This window comes from Harpia harpyja, chromosome Z, assembly GCF_026419915.1.
Source record: "Harpia harpyja isolate bHarHar1 chromosome Z, bHarHar1 primary haplotype, whole genome shotgun sequence".
In the NCBI taxonomy this organism is placed as follows: Eukaryota; Metazoa; Chordata; class Aves; order Accipitriformes; family Accipitridae; genus Harpia; species Harpia harpyja.
The window spans coordinates 19,729,167-19,745,124 of record NC_068969.1 but is presented as its reverse complement, the minus strand read 5'-3'; the positions used below and the strand labels follow the sequence as shown (position 1 = coordinate 19,745,124).

At 41.5% G+C, this 15,958-nt stretch overlaps 1 protein-coding gene across 6 annotated transcripts in view; it reads left to right on the top strand.

The window, feature by feature from the left end:
* FOXP1 (forkhead box P1) overlaps positions 1-15,611 on the top strand; it is a 392,435-nt gene extending 376,824 nt beyond the window's left edge. For all 6 annotated transcript variants that reach the window (XM_052779067.1, XM_052779070.1, XM_052779068.1 and 3 more), the window contains 3 exons: positions 978-1,047; positions 4,676-4,842; positions 10,759-15,611. In XM_052779067.1, the coding sequence (XP_052635027.1) occupies positions 978-1,047; positions 4,676-4,842; positions 10,759-10,903 (382 nt within the window). In that variant the 3' untranslated portion in view covers positions 10,904-15,611. The remainder of the gene's footprint in view (positions 1-977; positions 1,048-4,675; positions 4,843-10,758) is intronic.
* The last annotated feature ends 347 nt before the right edge of the window (positions 15,612-15,958 follow it).

Sequence of the window (15,958 nt, the reverse complement as noted above, 5' to 3'; positions counted from 1 at the left end):
CTGTGGGAGGGGCTCAGTTAAGACTCTTCTCACCATGATTTATTCCCACATGAAAAAAACAAAAATAAAAATGCCCAGTGAGTGATAAAACTTTGGACATTTTTTGCATTGGCACTACTTATCTAGTTTGTATTCAATTTTTTTTATCACCCCCCCCCCCCCCCCCCCCCCAGTGGAACCAGTGGTATTTAGATGTCTGCTAAAGAGAGAGCGGGTATGCTTGGCATTCATTTTCCTCAAATCCAGCCCCTTACGTAAACTTAAGATGACTAAAGTAAGGGTCCAAAATAGCACACCAGAATATTTTTTTTTTAAAAAGGCCTTTAGGGCAGCATGTTGTTTTGCGTGGTCCGTACCGCTTTGCTGCGGTGCAGCAGTACCTGCCGTCACACCTCCAAGCCCACAACCCCAAACCATTTGGGGCAATGGCATTGGCAGTCCTTCACCAGGGCCACTCGCCATTTGCCTGGCAGGAAATCACACGGCTCAAATCCTCTCTCGTGGTGGTCCCCTGCTCCATAGCGAGGCACTCCGCTGCCAGCGACTTCGAGAATAATTTGCATGAAGTAGTATTTAAAATGTCCCATGATGCTTTTGATCATAACCTCCTCGTGATGCACCTTTACATGGTAACTGGCTCCCAGACTCGACGAATATTGGAGAATTTCTCCTGAACACAGCTAAAATGAGCAGAGATGCCAAGATGTGCTACTAATGCAGGGTAGTAGAACACATGGCGAGGTAACGTCGAGAGATAATGATGTTCCTTATTTAGTAAAGGCAAATATGATAACCATAGCCTAAAATGCAGATATTTTCTTTAAATTAAAAAAAAAAAAAGAGAAACGAAAGAGAACTTGTGTGGAAAAACAGTCTCAGCTCTAGTTTTCTGGTGTGGGAGGAAGCATTACGTGCTTGAAATGCTCGCACAGAAGTTGGTTGCATTTAACTCTCCTTTTTATGTTTTTCTTATGCAGTAACCCTTCTCTTATTAAAAACATACAGACCAGCCACACCTACTGCACACCTCTCAATGCTGCTTTACAGGTAAGATTAATGACTGTAGCAAATATGCAACAGAGGCGTGTGTCTTCCCCACTCATTTCAAAATATATTAGCCTTGCTCTAATTAGATATTAAATTTTAATTCCGTTAAACTTTTTTCTTAAGTGCATAAAGCATCATAGTCCCTGGAGGCAAACACATATCAGGCTGCTTCAGCATTAGCTAGATGCTTAGCATTTTGAATATTGTGGCAAAAAAATTAAAAGTTCACTTATTAATATTTATCAGCAGTATCATAATTTCCATCCTCTTATTTCAGAATTTCACTTGAGGCAAAAATACCACAAGTGTAATTACTCTAGCACAGCTATTAATGTGCTGAATGATAGGATACTGCGGCACGTGACCTTCTATTGTTCATGGGTTTAAAGAGAAAGCAGATCATTTTTCCCCCTTTTCTTTTAAGGGCTATTTTTGCGTATCTTCCTATTGTTGGTAAAAAATAAATGTCGCAGTTCCTATAGAAAAAAAAGATCGTTTTTATTGGTTTAAACTGTACTGTAATTGTAAGACAAAAATTCTGGTTTTTCACAATGTAGAAATACACAAAGCGTCGGTGCACAATTAATAACTTGCAGCGTAAAAGTGTGCGCATCTCCAGCCCTTTTTCATGTGCTGTATATCAGGTTGGCATTTTTTTCCCCTCTCTACAAACTCCTGAGTCTATCTCAAAAAACCCAGGTAAAGTCAGTGTTTGCTATATGAACCAAAGATACAAATGCATTACTGTGCCCTGAATTTGGGGGAGGGGGGAGGGTCAAGCCTGTTCCATATAGTGTGAATTAATCTGGGAGGCAACATTGAGCGTGGTTGCACCCTGGTTGGTTGTTGAGTGTCACTTCTCGAGAAGTTCATTGATGGCCATGGATGTTTGCTTGGGCAACCGCATTTTTAGCAGACTTCTCTTTTCAGAACCAAGAAACAGATTATTAGGAGAAAACCGATGTTCTGCATTTCTTCTAATTATTTGAGTTTATGTAGTAACTTCTGAAAAGCAAATGAAAGCATGTTTAAATGAAGCAACTGTAAATACCATTCATTAGTAACTTACTTTCCCCTGAGTCTTGTGAAGTGTGATTTTTAAAGACTGCTTTGTCTCTTGAATAGTATTAAGATTACAAGCACATTTTACATTCATGAGGCTGAAAGGCAAAAATGAAATGATCTTGCATTTCTTCACATTGTTAGCTATGTGACTAATTTCAATTAATATGCTTATCATACGGAACTGTTCGTGTTTTATTTCTGAAACACGTGTCATTGTCATCATCTCCATCCATTCTTGTCTTTTGTGATAACCTCCAAACTGTTTCCATTTCCCACTTTCCCTGGAAGTGGCACGTACTCGTGCCCCCCATAGCATCGTGTGAACTGAGTTGATGGAGAGAAGAGCTTGGGCCAGATTCGCTACTGCCAGTGTGGCCCCTGTAATAAATGGGGGTGAGCAATACTCATTGCACTGAGATAGGTCCTCATTTAGGTTGAAAATACACCGCCAGGTTCCTCGCTCCTCTCCCCCGCTGTTGGATTTTGGAACCAAAATCCCAGTGGGTGCTCAGGTGCTGTACGGGGGTTTGGGCGAAGCCGTGCAGGTGGCCGGTGCCGCATGGGCCGTTCAGACCTTGCTTGGGCAATAACCTTCCTCCTAGGACACACAAGGCCGCTTTGCCTTCCAGTGCCTACGTTCAGTCTAATTAATAATTAACAAGCAGTGTTCCTCTGGCTTTTGTGGGCATCTGCAAAGACCGGCTCTTTGCACATCCCTGTGAGCACAGCGGCCGCCTCTCTGCAGGCTGGGGGACAGCACGATGTGCTACGTGCCGCCGGGATGCCAGGCTGCATTTTTCTTTTGCTATGGGGTGGCAGAGCCGCCCATCTCCTTCACCCAGACCCCTCTGACATCTCCTCCATCTGTTTTCCCTCGCGGCCAGGGAGAAGCAGCAGCTCTCTCCCGGCTCGGTGTGTGGAGGGTACGGGGACTCCAGGTCTCCCCAGCGCTCTCTTTTGCCAGCGGGTCGCCAGGGGCTCCAAAACACCCCCCTCCCCTATTATTATCTTTATGGGAGATACTCCTCGTGTCCCACCTCCCCCCAGTAAATTGCTTTACTGCAATTACAAGTTATCACTATGGGTGAAGAACTTGAGTCATTATTTTGCCAAGTGCAGGAAATGTGAACCATTCTTTGCATCCCCTAATCACAATGAGTTTGCCGTTTGTTGAATCAAGAAGATAAAAATAATCCTTCCCGTTAGAACAGCTTTTGTAATCACGTGTGACACATAGGGCTGCACACGGAGAGGTCAACATAAGGAAGAATAAAAGGGGCCATGCTCGTGAAGGTGCTGCAGTCAGGGCTGGTCGTGGCCCCCCCTTCCCATCCCATCTGCCCCCAGCCCGGTCTCTGGCTGTGCTTGCCTGGGAACAACTCTGCCAGGTCAGCTGGCAACAATCAAGGAGTTTTGTCCCACGAGAGCATTCAGTGGGGAGTACGTTTGCGTGAATTTCCCTCCCATGGGCAGGGTTTGCATCATGCAGACCCGGAGCCTGATGGATTTTTTGGCTCCACCGCCGCAGCCAGCTCCCCCCGTAGCAGGTCGAGCGCTGCCGAGCAAGCGTCTGTGGCTCTCTGGCGCTGACACGGCTCAGAGAGCTGCAGATGATGTCAGCCGGATCCGGCTGGGATGGGTGAAATGGTTAAATGTCCTTCAAGTCCCTGGGCGCTATGGCCTTGGAAAGCCGTGCATCCCATCCCCGCCAAATGCTGGGCTCCTCCGGAGCTCGGGGCTTCTGCGCTCCCAGCACTGCTGTGCTGGGCACAGGACTGTGCCGTCAACATGAGCTAATGCTGACACACAGTAAATATTAGCAAGCAGAACGGTGGGAATCAGAAGGAAAATATTTAACAGTTCATTCTCTTCCTACAAAGATTTCCATTTAGAAAGTTAACTCCAGTGTGCCTCTGCATGGCATTTCTTTAGAACACGGAAAAATCGAAATAAGATGGTGAGATCTGTAATAGCTAAGGTAAGAGCTGAGTTGCTGAGGCTTAAAAAAATCCACATGGACTGGTTCAGCTCTCAGATCAGTGCAACTCACACTGATCCAGTTAGTGCTAACCGCAGCTTCGCACCTGTGTCATGAGAAAAAGCAAACTCAGTAATGCTGCCCTCCCGCTTGGTGCCCAATTGCTCTGGTAGGAAGGAGTTACCAGCTGAGTGACTTCTACTTTTTTTCCCCATTTCATTAAAAGCAAAACCCAAACCCAGACCTCAGCCACAAAAAAACCCAAAGCCCCAAACATAATTTTGCAAAATGAAAGCAGGAATAGGATGTTTTATTTTTTCCAGGGGGTGTAATTCCAAATAGGGAATGGAAAGCTTCATCTTCTCACAAGCCAATACAGCTATAAATGCTTAAACCCAGATGTAAATGATGTTAAATTTCCCTTGGTGGAATCAGGGTAATACCTATCAGAAAGCACAATATTTTAAAAAATGGTAATTGCAAATAATGTAAATGTGGAGAATGTTTTGGAATAACCGAGCGTGTTGTGCAACGTATGAAAACATTAGTCATGGCTCTTCATATATTTGTTTGTGTCCTTGGCAGGCTTCAATGGCTGAGAACAGTATACCTCTATACACTACTGCTTCCATGGGAAATCCCACTCTGGGCAATTTAGCCAACGCGATGAGGGAAGAGCTTAATGGTGCAATGGAGCATACGAACAGTAACGGGAGTGACAGTAGTCCAGGACGTTCCCCTATGCAAGCAATGTAAGTATGGCAGAGGTGTGTGTGTAGCTCTAGGTGTTGTCCTACCATCTGCTGAAGTGTGACTCTGGAGACCTTCGCAGTTGGTTCCTGAGGTTCATGGGTGGTGCAGCAAGAGTAGACGTCTCCATCTGGGGACATGCTTCGGTTGATGAGAACATAAAAGGGCTGTTTACCGGTTTCCATGTAAAACTGATCAGCTCGATCCAGTCCCACAAGCACACAGAGCTGTGAAATTGTAAACTCATTTGCAGTTCTCTTCTTTAAAACTTGCAAAACCTCATAGGCAACTGCGTTTCTTGGAGAAGAAAATGTGATTTCTCCCCGCTTCAGTCCACGCGACAAGCACGGCCAGTGGGGCAGAGCTGGGAAATGGGCTTGTTTGGTGGGTTTAAAAAAACCCACTCAATGCACGACGGTCTTGCTAAGCATTAACGATGGCACACGTGAAGGTCTGTGTGATTTATAGATTGCTCTTAAAATATCAAAGGGAAAATTAATAGGAGCATTATAGCAACAGACGGCAGTATAATGAGTGCGTACATAACCACATGAAGTAATGGGGGATCGCTGTCCCTGCTCAACGTGAATGGCACCCGGGCAGCGAGCTGGCGCAGGAAAGGGTAAGGCAGGAAGGGTGTGATGCCCCGATGGGTGTGTTCAGTATTTATGGGGTGACGGAGTGAGTTTGCAAAGCTGTAAACTCCCCCTTCCCCTCAAATTACAAACCGGGTAATTGGCGGCTGGTGAGGAAGCCAGAGTTTATAAGTCTTCTAGTTCTCTAAAAACTCTGTGGAGCAGTTGGCTACCTATGTGAGTGACCGCGCGTGAGAGCTGCGCTGCCTTTCTTCTGCCTGTTCCTTAAAACAGGCTGTAAAATTACTGGCTGACTTGCCACGGCTCACATTACGCATTAAAAAGAGAACTAATTTGTAGTCTTTTTACTTCAAAGTCATTTGAATAAGGGATTTACAAAAGTAAGTATAAATCAAAAAGTAGAAAAACATTAACCTAATACCATGATAGTAATTAGTTGTGAAACTAATCAGCATTTAATGGCAAAAAAGTTTCCCACCTGCATAATGTGTTGTCAGAGGGGATGGGGCACGAAGGAATCTGAGGCTCTAGATACTTTGATATTGCAGCATTTTAAATCAGCGCACAAAGTGCTTTGAAAAAAAAAATCTTTAAAGATGGCAACATTCATTTTTAATTAATAATTAATTTAAACATTGTCTTTTACCATTTACTTCAAAACATTCAAATAATGTGTTTAGCTTTTCCAGTCATTGTTTGTGCAGTATTAATTATCTCTCCCAAAGTAGCGTTGCATGACACACTTTCTGTCTCTCACAAATGGATTCATCTCGAGGCAGTTTTAGTCACAATTTGTTATCCTCTGCCCGTGACCACGTAGGGCTGGTGTGAAGGAGGAGTGGAGGGACGTGGCTTTTCTCCAGAAACAAGGCTTCTCCCAAGGGTTTCTCCTGGCCTAACAGACAGGGATGAACGTTTATGATGTTGCGTTAATCCAAGTAATTATTTTTTTGCAAGTTCAAGGCTAGTGTAGTTCATGCACTTCTCATTTCACCTAAGGTTTCGTTGTCTTTGAAGAGACTGCAAGGAGGGAAAAATAACCGAGTTGAAACAGGCTAGGACATCTTCCAGAACTGTGCATAGCCATGGCCTTTGTTGCACTTAATAATCATCTCTTAGCACATTGATACCAAGGTGAGGGGCACAGAATAAATACTGGAGAGAGAGGAGGTCGGGGGGGAGGGATGCCTCATTTTCATTACTCACCAGAAAATCCAATTTTCTGTTGTAATATGGAAATGATTGTTTCCTGAGTGTTTTCATTTTCTCGGAATTGATAATATATGTGTTCTCTGCTGAACGTTTCTTTTTGCGTAAGTAGAATGTGGCCGGGTGATGTTCCAATACCAGCCTCTGAGCTTCCCCATTAAAATGGTGTTTCTAAGTAGTTTGAAGGGATCTAAAGCCAGAACGCCATTCACATGTTGCAGGGTTTACCTTGTTTACTAAACAAAATTGGGAGTCGACAGCAAATTTCCAGACGCTGTGCAGCTTATTTTCTGTAAGCCTGCTTTGTTAATGACATTTTCAGTTTTTTTCTCAGAACAGATTTCCTTGTCATAATGCAAATTATTTTTTAAACAATTTCAGTATATTAGGATAAATCAAGCTTTAAACTTTATTGTAAGGTTTAAAGGACCTTGTTAACATGACAGCTAAGAAGTCTAACACTTTAGCTGAAGTCTTATTACCGCGCCTTCGTTTCCTTTTTATGACACATTGAACCACGGCTAGGTTGGTTTTTTTTTTTTTCTTCCTTCTCTTTCCCTCCTTTTGAAACACTAGAAAGTAGTCGCATAATTACAGCTTGGGGACATAACACTTTCATCCTGATATGCTCCAAAGGTAGCCACAAAGCAAACTACTCCATGCTGTGTGCACCACCAGAACTCAGTGGCTTTAAACAACAGTCAGCTTTATTAAAAACTCCTCTGTTCCCAGAGTGGACAAACAAAAGAATTACTCAGATGTGAAAAGCAGGGGAATCTTGTGTTCAGCAAGGTTATTTATTGTTAACCCCTTCTGGAGTCTTAGGCATCTACTTAAAAGGAATGTGCTGAAATTCTGCTACTATGAAAACTGAAGTGGGAAACCCTTTCTCTTTTTTTTCTTTCTCTCCCTGCCCTCCCCCCACCCCCGCTTTTTTTTTTTTTGCCTAGCCCAGCATTTACCTTTTCTGTAATTCAAGAGACTGAATTATTTAGTCTCTAAAGGAAGTTTTCGTTCCCCAGTTTGGGATTTTGGTGAGGTGGTAAATGGAGATTCAGACTTACTTGAGAGATATGAAAGTCTCCCTTTGCCTTTGAGCTTATTTAAGCTTATTTATTTCAGTTGCTCTGAAATGTTTGAGCAAAATCACAGATTCAGTAAGGTTTCCTCCTCACATGCCACTTTGTGGTTACAGCTGACAGAGTACACAAGGAGTTGAATTTTTTTGTTGTTCTCCATGCAGATCTCTCCCCAGGGGGTTGTATTACCCAGATAACCCTCCTAATTTGGGGGATGGAGTTTTTGCCAAGCTTGCTGTCTGATGTTTGTGCAACACATGAGCTGCTGGAGGACGCTGGCATGGCTGTGCCTCCCCGTGGCTCTGTGGCCCTCTCTGGCTTTGTCTCACTCGGGGTCGAGCAGCCCTTTCAGAACTTGGTGCTTGCTTTGCTTTTCACTCCTGAAGTTTTGGGGTTTTGACTTCTGGGAACCACACCAAACCTCAAAGAGAAACTCAGTTAAAACCACCTGGTTTCACCTGCTTTCATAACAAAACCAGAAGGGGAGCAAAGTTTGCTCTGGAAAGGTTCAGGGACCTTTGAAGGAGCTTTCACAGCATTTTGGGTGGTTGCAAGCCCAGCGGGTACCTATCTTTATCTGCTGGCACCCGTTCACTTCTGCCCTCTGGCCAAGAGCGAGGTGGTGCGGGGATACGGTGGGACACCGAGACGTGGCCCCTGAGCAGCCTTTGGAGAAACTCCCGTCCATGTGCCAAGGCCACCTCTGCTGCACGTGACGTGCCTTCTCCTCTCTCCTTTGAAAATTTCCCATCTGTGTTTTCAAAAATAATACTTTAAAAAAACAAAACACAAAAATAAGCCTAGCAGCAGTATCCAAACCAGAAAGCCAACAAGCAAGCCTTAAATTAAAACAGCAGTAAAAAAGATCACTGCCATAAAGGTCGAGTAGCACACGCTTTATTGGTCTCTATGTGTAGCTGCTCTTTCCCCCTTTTTCTTCTGTTTTTCATTTCATGTTTTCTCCCAAGTGAGGGGCCCCACAGCCTATTCATAATACAGGTTTTTCTAGTTGCAAATAATCAGCACAGTTTCACATTGGCTAGTGCCATGAGCCACCGGGACGGTTAGCACATGCACACCTCTGAGATGACAACCCTCTCACAAGACTTCTTACATGCATAGGGTAATTCTTAACCTCTGATATTTGAATCATCTCCTCCCAGTCTTTTTTTTTTTACCCCTCCTTTTTCAATAATTAGGTCAAAATTGTATGAGCAATGTCTCATAATTTTTGCAAAAATTATGCGACATGCAGAGGAACCTCTTAGTCCCCAGGGACGTGTTGATAGGACACGTATTTGTGAATTTGAAGGGAAAAGCGTTGTGTTCAGGGATGCTGCAGCACTTCTCCCCACCATTCCTTTGTTGGATGGGTTGGAAGGGGCAGTTAATACTTAAGTATTGATCTAGCACTTTACAACTCAAGAAGTTGAAATATGCAGGGACTTGAAAGGCATTCACAGCTCACATTAGAAATGCCTGTAGTCAGCAAGTTAGATGCTTCCTAAACTAATCCAGGCTCAAGCCGAAATAAATAAATAGGGTGCAGTACAGCTTTGCACACTGGACAAGGGTCTAACTGGTTCACCCGGGTCTCTTGAAGTAAGCAAGATTACCTTTGGCTTGTACGCAGATACCGAGTGCATTTTCCCTGTTGGGTGATTTATTCTTGCTGTCCATCAGTGCAACGGAGTACAAACAGTATTGTCGTTCCTATCCACACAAAACATAAAATAAAATGCAGCTATTTTAAATCATTCGTTTTAAAGCAAAGCTGCGCAAGGAGAGAAAAAGTTCTTAGAATGAAGGTTTGTGCTTCAGGTTACGTTTTCACATAGCCTGCGTGAAAGGGTTAAATCAGCCCACGTGGAGAAAAAACAAGTCTCTAGGAGGTGGATATCAACTCAATGAGAGACAGAGTGGGACTTGAACTCATTAACACTTTATTTTAAGGGATTGCCTACAACATCAATTATTTAGGAAGCAAACAGGGTCTCCATTGCTGTGTCGCATTATTAATACTTGGTAATGTCAATAAAATCCTACTTTCCTATAAAGTCCCACCAACAAGACACTATTGACTCACATGGCTATTTTACATTTCAAAAGCTGCGTAACAAAAAAAAAAAAAGGAAAAAAAAGGTAATTTGTATTTGTATAGGATTTGTTGTAAATATGATTTACGAACAACATTTTTCAATTGTTATCTTACCCGTTTTGAATGACCAAGCCCCGTTCCCTTGCGGGTTATTCATGTGCTATGCCGTAATGAGAAATTTGGCAGATCTCATCTCTTTAGTACATCCTTGTGCCCACCATGAGCTGGGGATCATGTTCTGCCTTGTTTACAGCTGACAGTGTTATTATTCTCGTTAGGACTGTGCTTTCTTATCATATTGTTGTGTTGAGCGAGCCTTTTCCTCTCTGTTTGTGTTTCCTGGCAGGGCTTTTCTTCCCTTATTGACAGTTTGTAAAAATATGCATTAATTTGGAGTTTAAAGCATGTATCATGGTGTCTCTTTGCTGTGTTTGCTTGAAGTTGATTAATGATAGAACCTCACTTGGGGTCGTCCTCTGGAGAGTTGTCTCACAGGTTCTGCATGTTAACGAGAGACGCCGCACACACAGCGAGCGATGATTAGCCCAGCCTCCGCCAGCTCGGCGGGCTGACAAACTGCTGCTTTGCTGTTTGGATGCTTATTCCGCTTATTTATCCAAAGATTGTATTAATCAACTTAATATGTCAGCTGAGAGCATTTTCTCTCGATCCCAAGATGGAAACCCTGTCGAGGTTCTCCTCCCAGAGTGTTTTCTCAGGGAAGTTGAGCTCTGCCTGCCTGGCATAGCCTTTGCTTGGCTTCAGTGGCTGTCGCAGAAGTGGAGGGTCTTCTCCTTGGTGACTTGGAGCTCTTAGACCTGGCACACCAAGTCTGAACCCCCAAACCGCCTCGCCTTTCTCCTCAAACCACCCGAGCTGTCAAAGCCATTTTTTTAACGAGCAACTTGCTGATTGACCATGTTTTCATTTTTCCAGGCACCCCGTGCATGTCAAAGAAGAACCGTTAGACCCAGATGAAAATGAAGGCCCGCTATCCTTAGTGACAACAGCCAACCACAGTCCAGATTTCGATCACGACAGAGATTATGAAGATGAACCTGTAAATGAGGACATAGAATGAGTATGTCTGACATCGTTATCCTGAGAATGAAGATTGGAAGAACACGTCAAACTTAGCTGTGAAATCTCTCCATTATTGTACAGTCTGGAGGATTCTCAGTCCACTTTGACAACTATGAAATATGTTAACTCTTAGTGCCATCAAGTATCCCATTTGGGAGTATTTTTGATTTTTCTACTTTTTGTTGAAAAAAGGAATTTGTACTCTGTGCATTGGATGGACTTGTTTGGTACTTGGGATTTTCTTCTCTTACAGTCAACATCAGTGTTGTAAATTTGCTAAACTGATTCACTTGCATTTAGCAGCCAGCTGTGGACTGCAGGTCCTGCCAATTTTGGACACTTGAGGACATCAAACTGAGCATGTACACCTGAACTGCAGATCAAGTCTTCGCCCAGATTTTAAGGATTCCAATGGACAACATATTTGCACAGTACTGCATGTTGATTATCACTGCCTTTACTCCATTTTTTTTTGGTTTTTTTGTTGGTTTCTTTTTTTTTTTTTTTTTTTTTTGCTTCCATTTGGGATGGGGAAGGCCTGTGTGTGCACGTGTGTGGATATGTGTGTGTGTGTGTGAGCGTGTATATTGGGGGAGGGGTTAAAAGAAAAAATTATCCCAAACTTTTTAATGTATTGCTTTTATTCCCCCGCCCCACTTCTCCTCTACCATTTTAAGTTCTGACCTCAGGCCTCATCTGGGCCCAGGGCCTCTCAGAGGCTTCAACGTTTTCTGTACTTTGTGATGAATGTTAATAGGTGTTTTTATTATACGAAGCTGAATGTCATTGAATTGTTTGTAGTTTTTTCTGTCATTCATTCCAATTTCCTTCAGATGCCACCATGTTTTCTTTAGCTATGGAAAACATTCCATTTTGGTGTCTTCTTTTTTTGTTGTTGTTTTTTGAAAAGGTCCCAAATGCTGCACTATACATGTGGAAGGGTTGTCCAACAGAGAGAGAGGAATGAAGTACTGCAAGAATGAGAATGAATGACAGATGAACATAGAAACACTGTAGGAAGCAACACAGATTCATTCCACAAAGCAGTATTTTTAATTTTTTTTTTTTTTGGTTTGGGTTTTTTGATATTATTTTTTTTTCGGCAGCAACGGTGAATATTAGCAAATGCCACAAAATTGAACAGCACAAAGAAATATATGCAGCACCAACAGAGTTCACTTTTATTAGAGGATGAATAGTACAGTGGCAGGTTCTCGAAAGTTTAACACGAGTTCTAATGGGTCAACAAATCTTTCTGGAATATCTAAGATTACCGAGATGGGCACCTATACATTTATTATTACAATTTTTTTAATTTTTTTTCTTTTTGCATTTGCATTTGCAAATAGTGGTTGGAAAGATGACTTCATTAAATTGTTATTGTACATGGTGATGTTTCACGGTTAAACATCAGTTCAGGATTGCTTGGTGGCATTAATCTGTTTGAATACAAATTAGATTTCAGATTGAACTTGTTACGGGAGTTAATAAGGACGGAGCCCCACTAATGCTAAAGTGTTAATTTTCAGCTGTGCAAATGCAGTACTGCAGTTAAGATTGTTATGCAATATTACACCAGCCAGTATGGAAACCTCGCCGTAGGAGACAGGAGATCTAGGAGAGAATTCGCACCGGGGCTTGTTAGGCAAAACTGGCAAGGCTCTTCAAAGCAAACATGACATACAAAATTTGTTGCGATAGGTCAGTAAACCTCGTTCACCAAACACCTAAACATTTTCATTTTACAACCACTTTTCCGTCACTCATTTATTTATGTAGGACTGTAGGTTTTTTATTATTTCAAAAAGCCTTTCAGAGCTTAATTTATATTCTTCTTTGTACCTTTTTTTTCCTAAAATTACCAAAGATATTACACAAAGGTAAATTATGTTCTCTGTTATATGCTTTATCTTATGAAGCCAAATATCCTCTTATTGTTGATCAAAGGAGGTTGAAGAATTTAGAGGGAAATGACAAGATGTGGGCTATTGCTAACCTGAGAGGGAAACTGCTCCTTTATTCTAGAAAATTTAGAAGGCCAAGTAGATGTCTGAACCAAAGTTGTTACTTTTTATTTGCAATTCTTTACAGTGACCAAAACGAAAGTCTGTAAAGAGGAATTGAGGAGAGCTTTTGAGGCTAAAACTAGGAATCAGTGTTGCTGGTGGAGCTATGAGAAGGGAGCTGGAGAAAGCAAAGACACAGTTATTTCGCGGAAAATTAGAGTATCAGATAAAGGAGGCAGTTTAATAAAATACAGAAGAGAACAGAAAAGCTCCCACAATTTAACTGGACCACATAATAGTATTTCTAGAATTAAATGAAAAAAAAAAATTTTTTTGGTCTTTGGTTCTACAGATTGTGTGCCACTTCTGTTTCGGGACTGTGCTAGGATGACTGCTTTAATTTTGGTTGATCTTGGCACATTTGCTCAGTTTTGTTTAGTTTTTGGTCAGCATTTTTCATAAGGAAATAACACTCCTGTCCACTCATAAGCTTTGGTACAAAAAATTTTATTGGCAGTTACTTTTATAAAACTCAACTCTGCTTTCTGTTTCAAAAGACAAAAAAAAAAAAAGAAGAGAAAAAAAGGGCAGTCTGTGGTCATTTGAAACATTTTTTTGTTTTGTTTAAATTATATCCAGGCAGCTTCGTGACGTGCCGGCGGTAGCCAGATGGGGATCATGAGAATTGAGCCCTGTGCTTCTAAACTGAGTGGTTTGCTGGTTAGTTCGGTATTCAGAAGGGGATAAAAATCTGGTAGATTAGTTCATTCTCAGCATGTGTAGCTAGACATGAGTAAAGATAACAGCATGAGAAACTGTTAGTACGCATACCTCAGTCCAAACTGTTAGGGAATGAGTAAATAAAAAATACATTTCACTCAGTTGCACTTAGTTGTATGTCTTGCATGCTTAGTCTAAAGACTGTAGCAAAAATAAAAAAAATAAAAAAAGAGAAAAAGAAGTAAAAAATTAGATTTTAACATATCTGGCAGGTGTCACAGCCTTGCAGAAGAACCAACTGAAAATCTCAGGCTTTACATCAAGCAAACTTCACTATGATTTTTACAATTCTGATTCTGTATCCCTTTGGATATACAGTTGCTTCTTTAGGGAGGGGTTTATTATGTTGTACATATATATCCCACTGTGTCTGTGTGAGCCTTTGTCTTTTGGGGGGAGGGTGGGGAGGGAGGAAAAGGTGGAAAGGTCCTTTTTTTAGATATCATTCCTCAAAAGGAATAAACGCAGACCTGTTTGTCAAAACACCTTTTGCTTTTTGTGCAACTGCTTTATATTAACTATACTAAAAAAAATAGCTTTGAAAAAAAAAAACTACTGTATGTAATGGAATTGCAGAATACGCTGCACATGTATTTTATTTAGTTATCCTTGCTTTAAGAATATTGGATGACATTTGCTGACATGTGGGAGAAAATCCCTGACTTTTTTTTCAGCTTTTAAATTGTAACATAGTTGACAGATTTTTTTTTTTTCTCCTGTTATCATTGATCCAAGCATTTTTGTACAGTTCTTGTGTTTAAGCTGTTTTTTTGATACTTTCCCACCCCTTCTGTTATCTTACCACTGCCTTTTCTGGCTGTCTTAAACAAAGTTCATATATTTGAAAGGAAAAAAAAAAAAAAGTCATTTAAAAAAAAAAAAAGTTTTTCTCCTGCTGCAGTAAATATTTTGCATGATGAATTCCAGGGTCACACTTTCAAAGTTTATCAGTGAAGTAGTGATTAATAATGGGGAGTGTCAAACTATTGAACTTTTGTATAAAAAAAAAAAAAAACTTTACAAGGTGCCAAGATGTAAAGACAATTTGTTACATGTTTTTTTTCTCAAAGAAAAGCGTACATTATGAAAGTAGTACCATGTATCAGGTAAAATCGCTGTCAGGAATGAGAGTCAAAGCCTTCCTTGTCCACAAAAAAAAAAAAGTTTGTAAATGTAAAACCTGTTAGGTTTCTGCATTCAACTAGAAGTGAAATGAAAAATCAAGGCTTATGTAGAATAAGTGACCACAAAAAATGATCACCTTTTTTGATTCTCACTCGCAAGAGTCCCGTTGCAGGTCCTGCACCTCCCCTCTCCTGGAGCTCCCGCTTCGGGAAGAGGGCGGGGCAGGGATTCTGGTTCTACAAATATTGCAGATCATTAGATATTTTATATATATACATACATAAATATATATATATATAAAGTTTTTAAAAATAATTTTGAACTATTGTAGTTTTCAGATCGCCAATAATCTCACGTTCATTATAGCATGGAAAAAAAAATGTGTTTAAACTCTTTTGAAATCCTTTGGTACCTTTGGTTAATGAACTCAGAGTGAGTTTTTAGATGTTTCAGAAGTCATTTAGTATTCTAGTCTTGCGAGGTGAATTTGCAGTTAACGACTGCATTTTAATGGGCCCAGAACAGGTAACAAAGTATCTTCTACCCATAAGCCTTGATGAAAATGGTACAGTCCAGACTGTTAGCATGGTGCTTTGTGTGTATGTGCTGCCAGTAACAAGATTTTTTTTTTTTTTTTGATAAGGCATAAAAGAAACTCATTCCTTACATCAACTGTAATTCCATCATTCCATGTCTGTTGATACAGACAATAAAAAATGTTGTGTAGTCAGTACTAATTACTGACATTATAGCATTCTCAAATGCAATAAAAATGCTGGTTGTTCACACTGGTAATGCAAGTTGCCATGTCCTAAGTTTTTGTTTTGTTCCCCCCTCCCCAATGACACCCGTGTCACATCCCCTGAGGCCCCAGGCCCCAGCGCTGATCCATGGAGCAGCTGGTTGCATCTCACCCGTGTCCCAGCACGTTCATGGACAGTCTCGTCGCTCTCCTTGTGGTTGCTCTCCCCCAGCCACATCCAATGGCAAGATATTTTAGCGACAGTCTCACGGCTGGTCTGGACAGAGCGGTCATTTGAGGCTTGAGCACTGGAAGCAAGGAAGACGCTGTCATTCGAAGAATTCTTCTGCTTTTCCAAGAAAGTCCATCAGCACTTGAGCGTTAGGGTCACAGGGAGTTG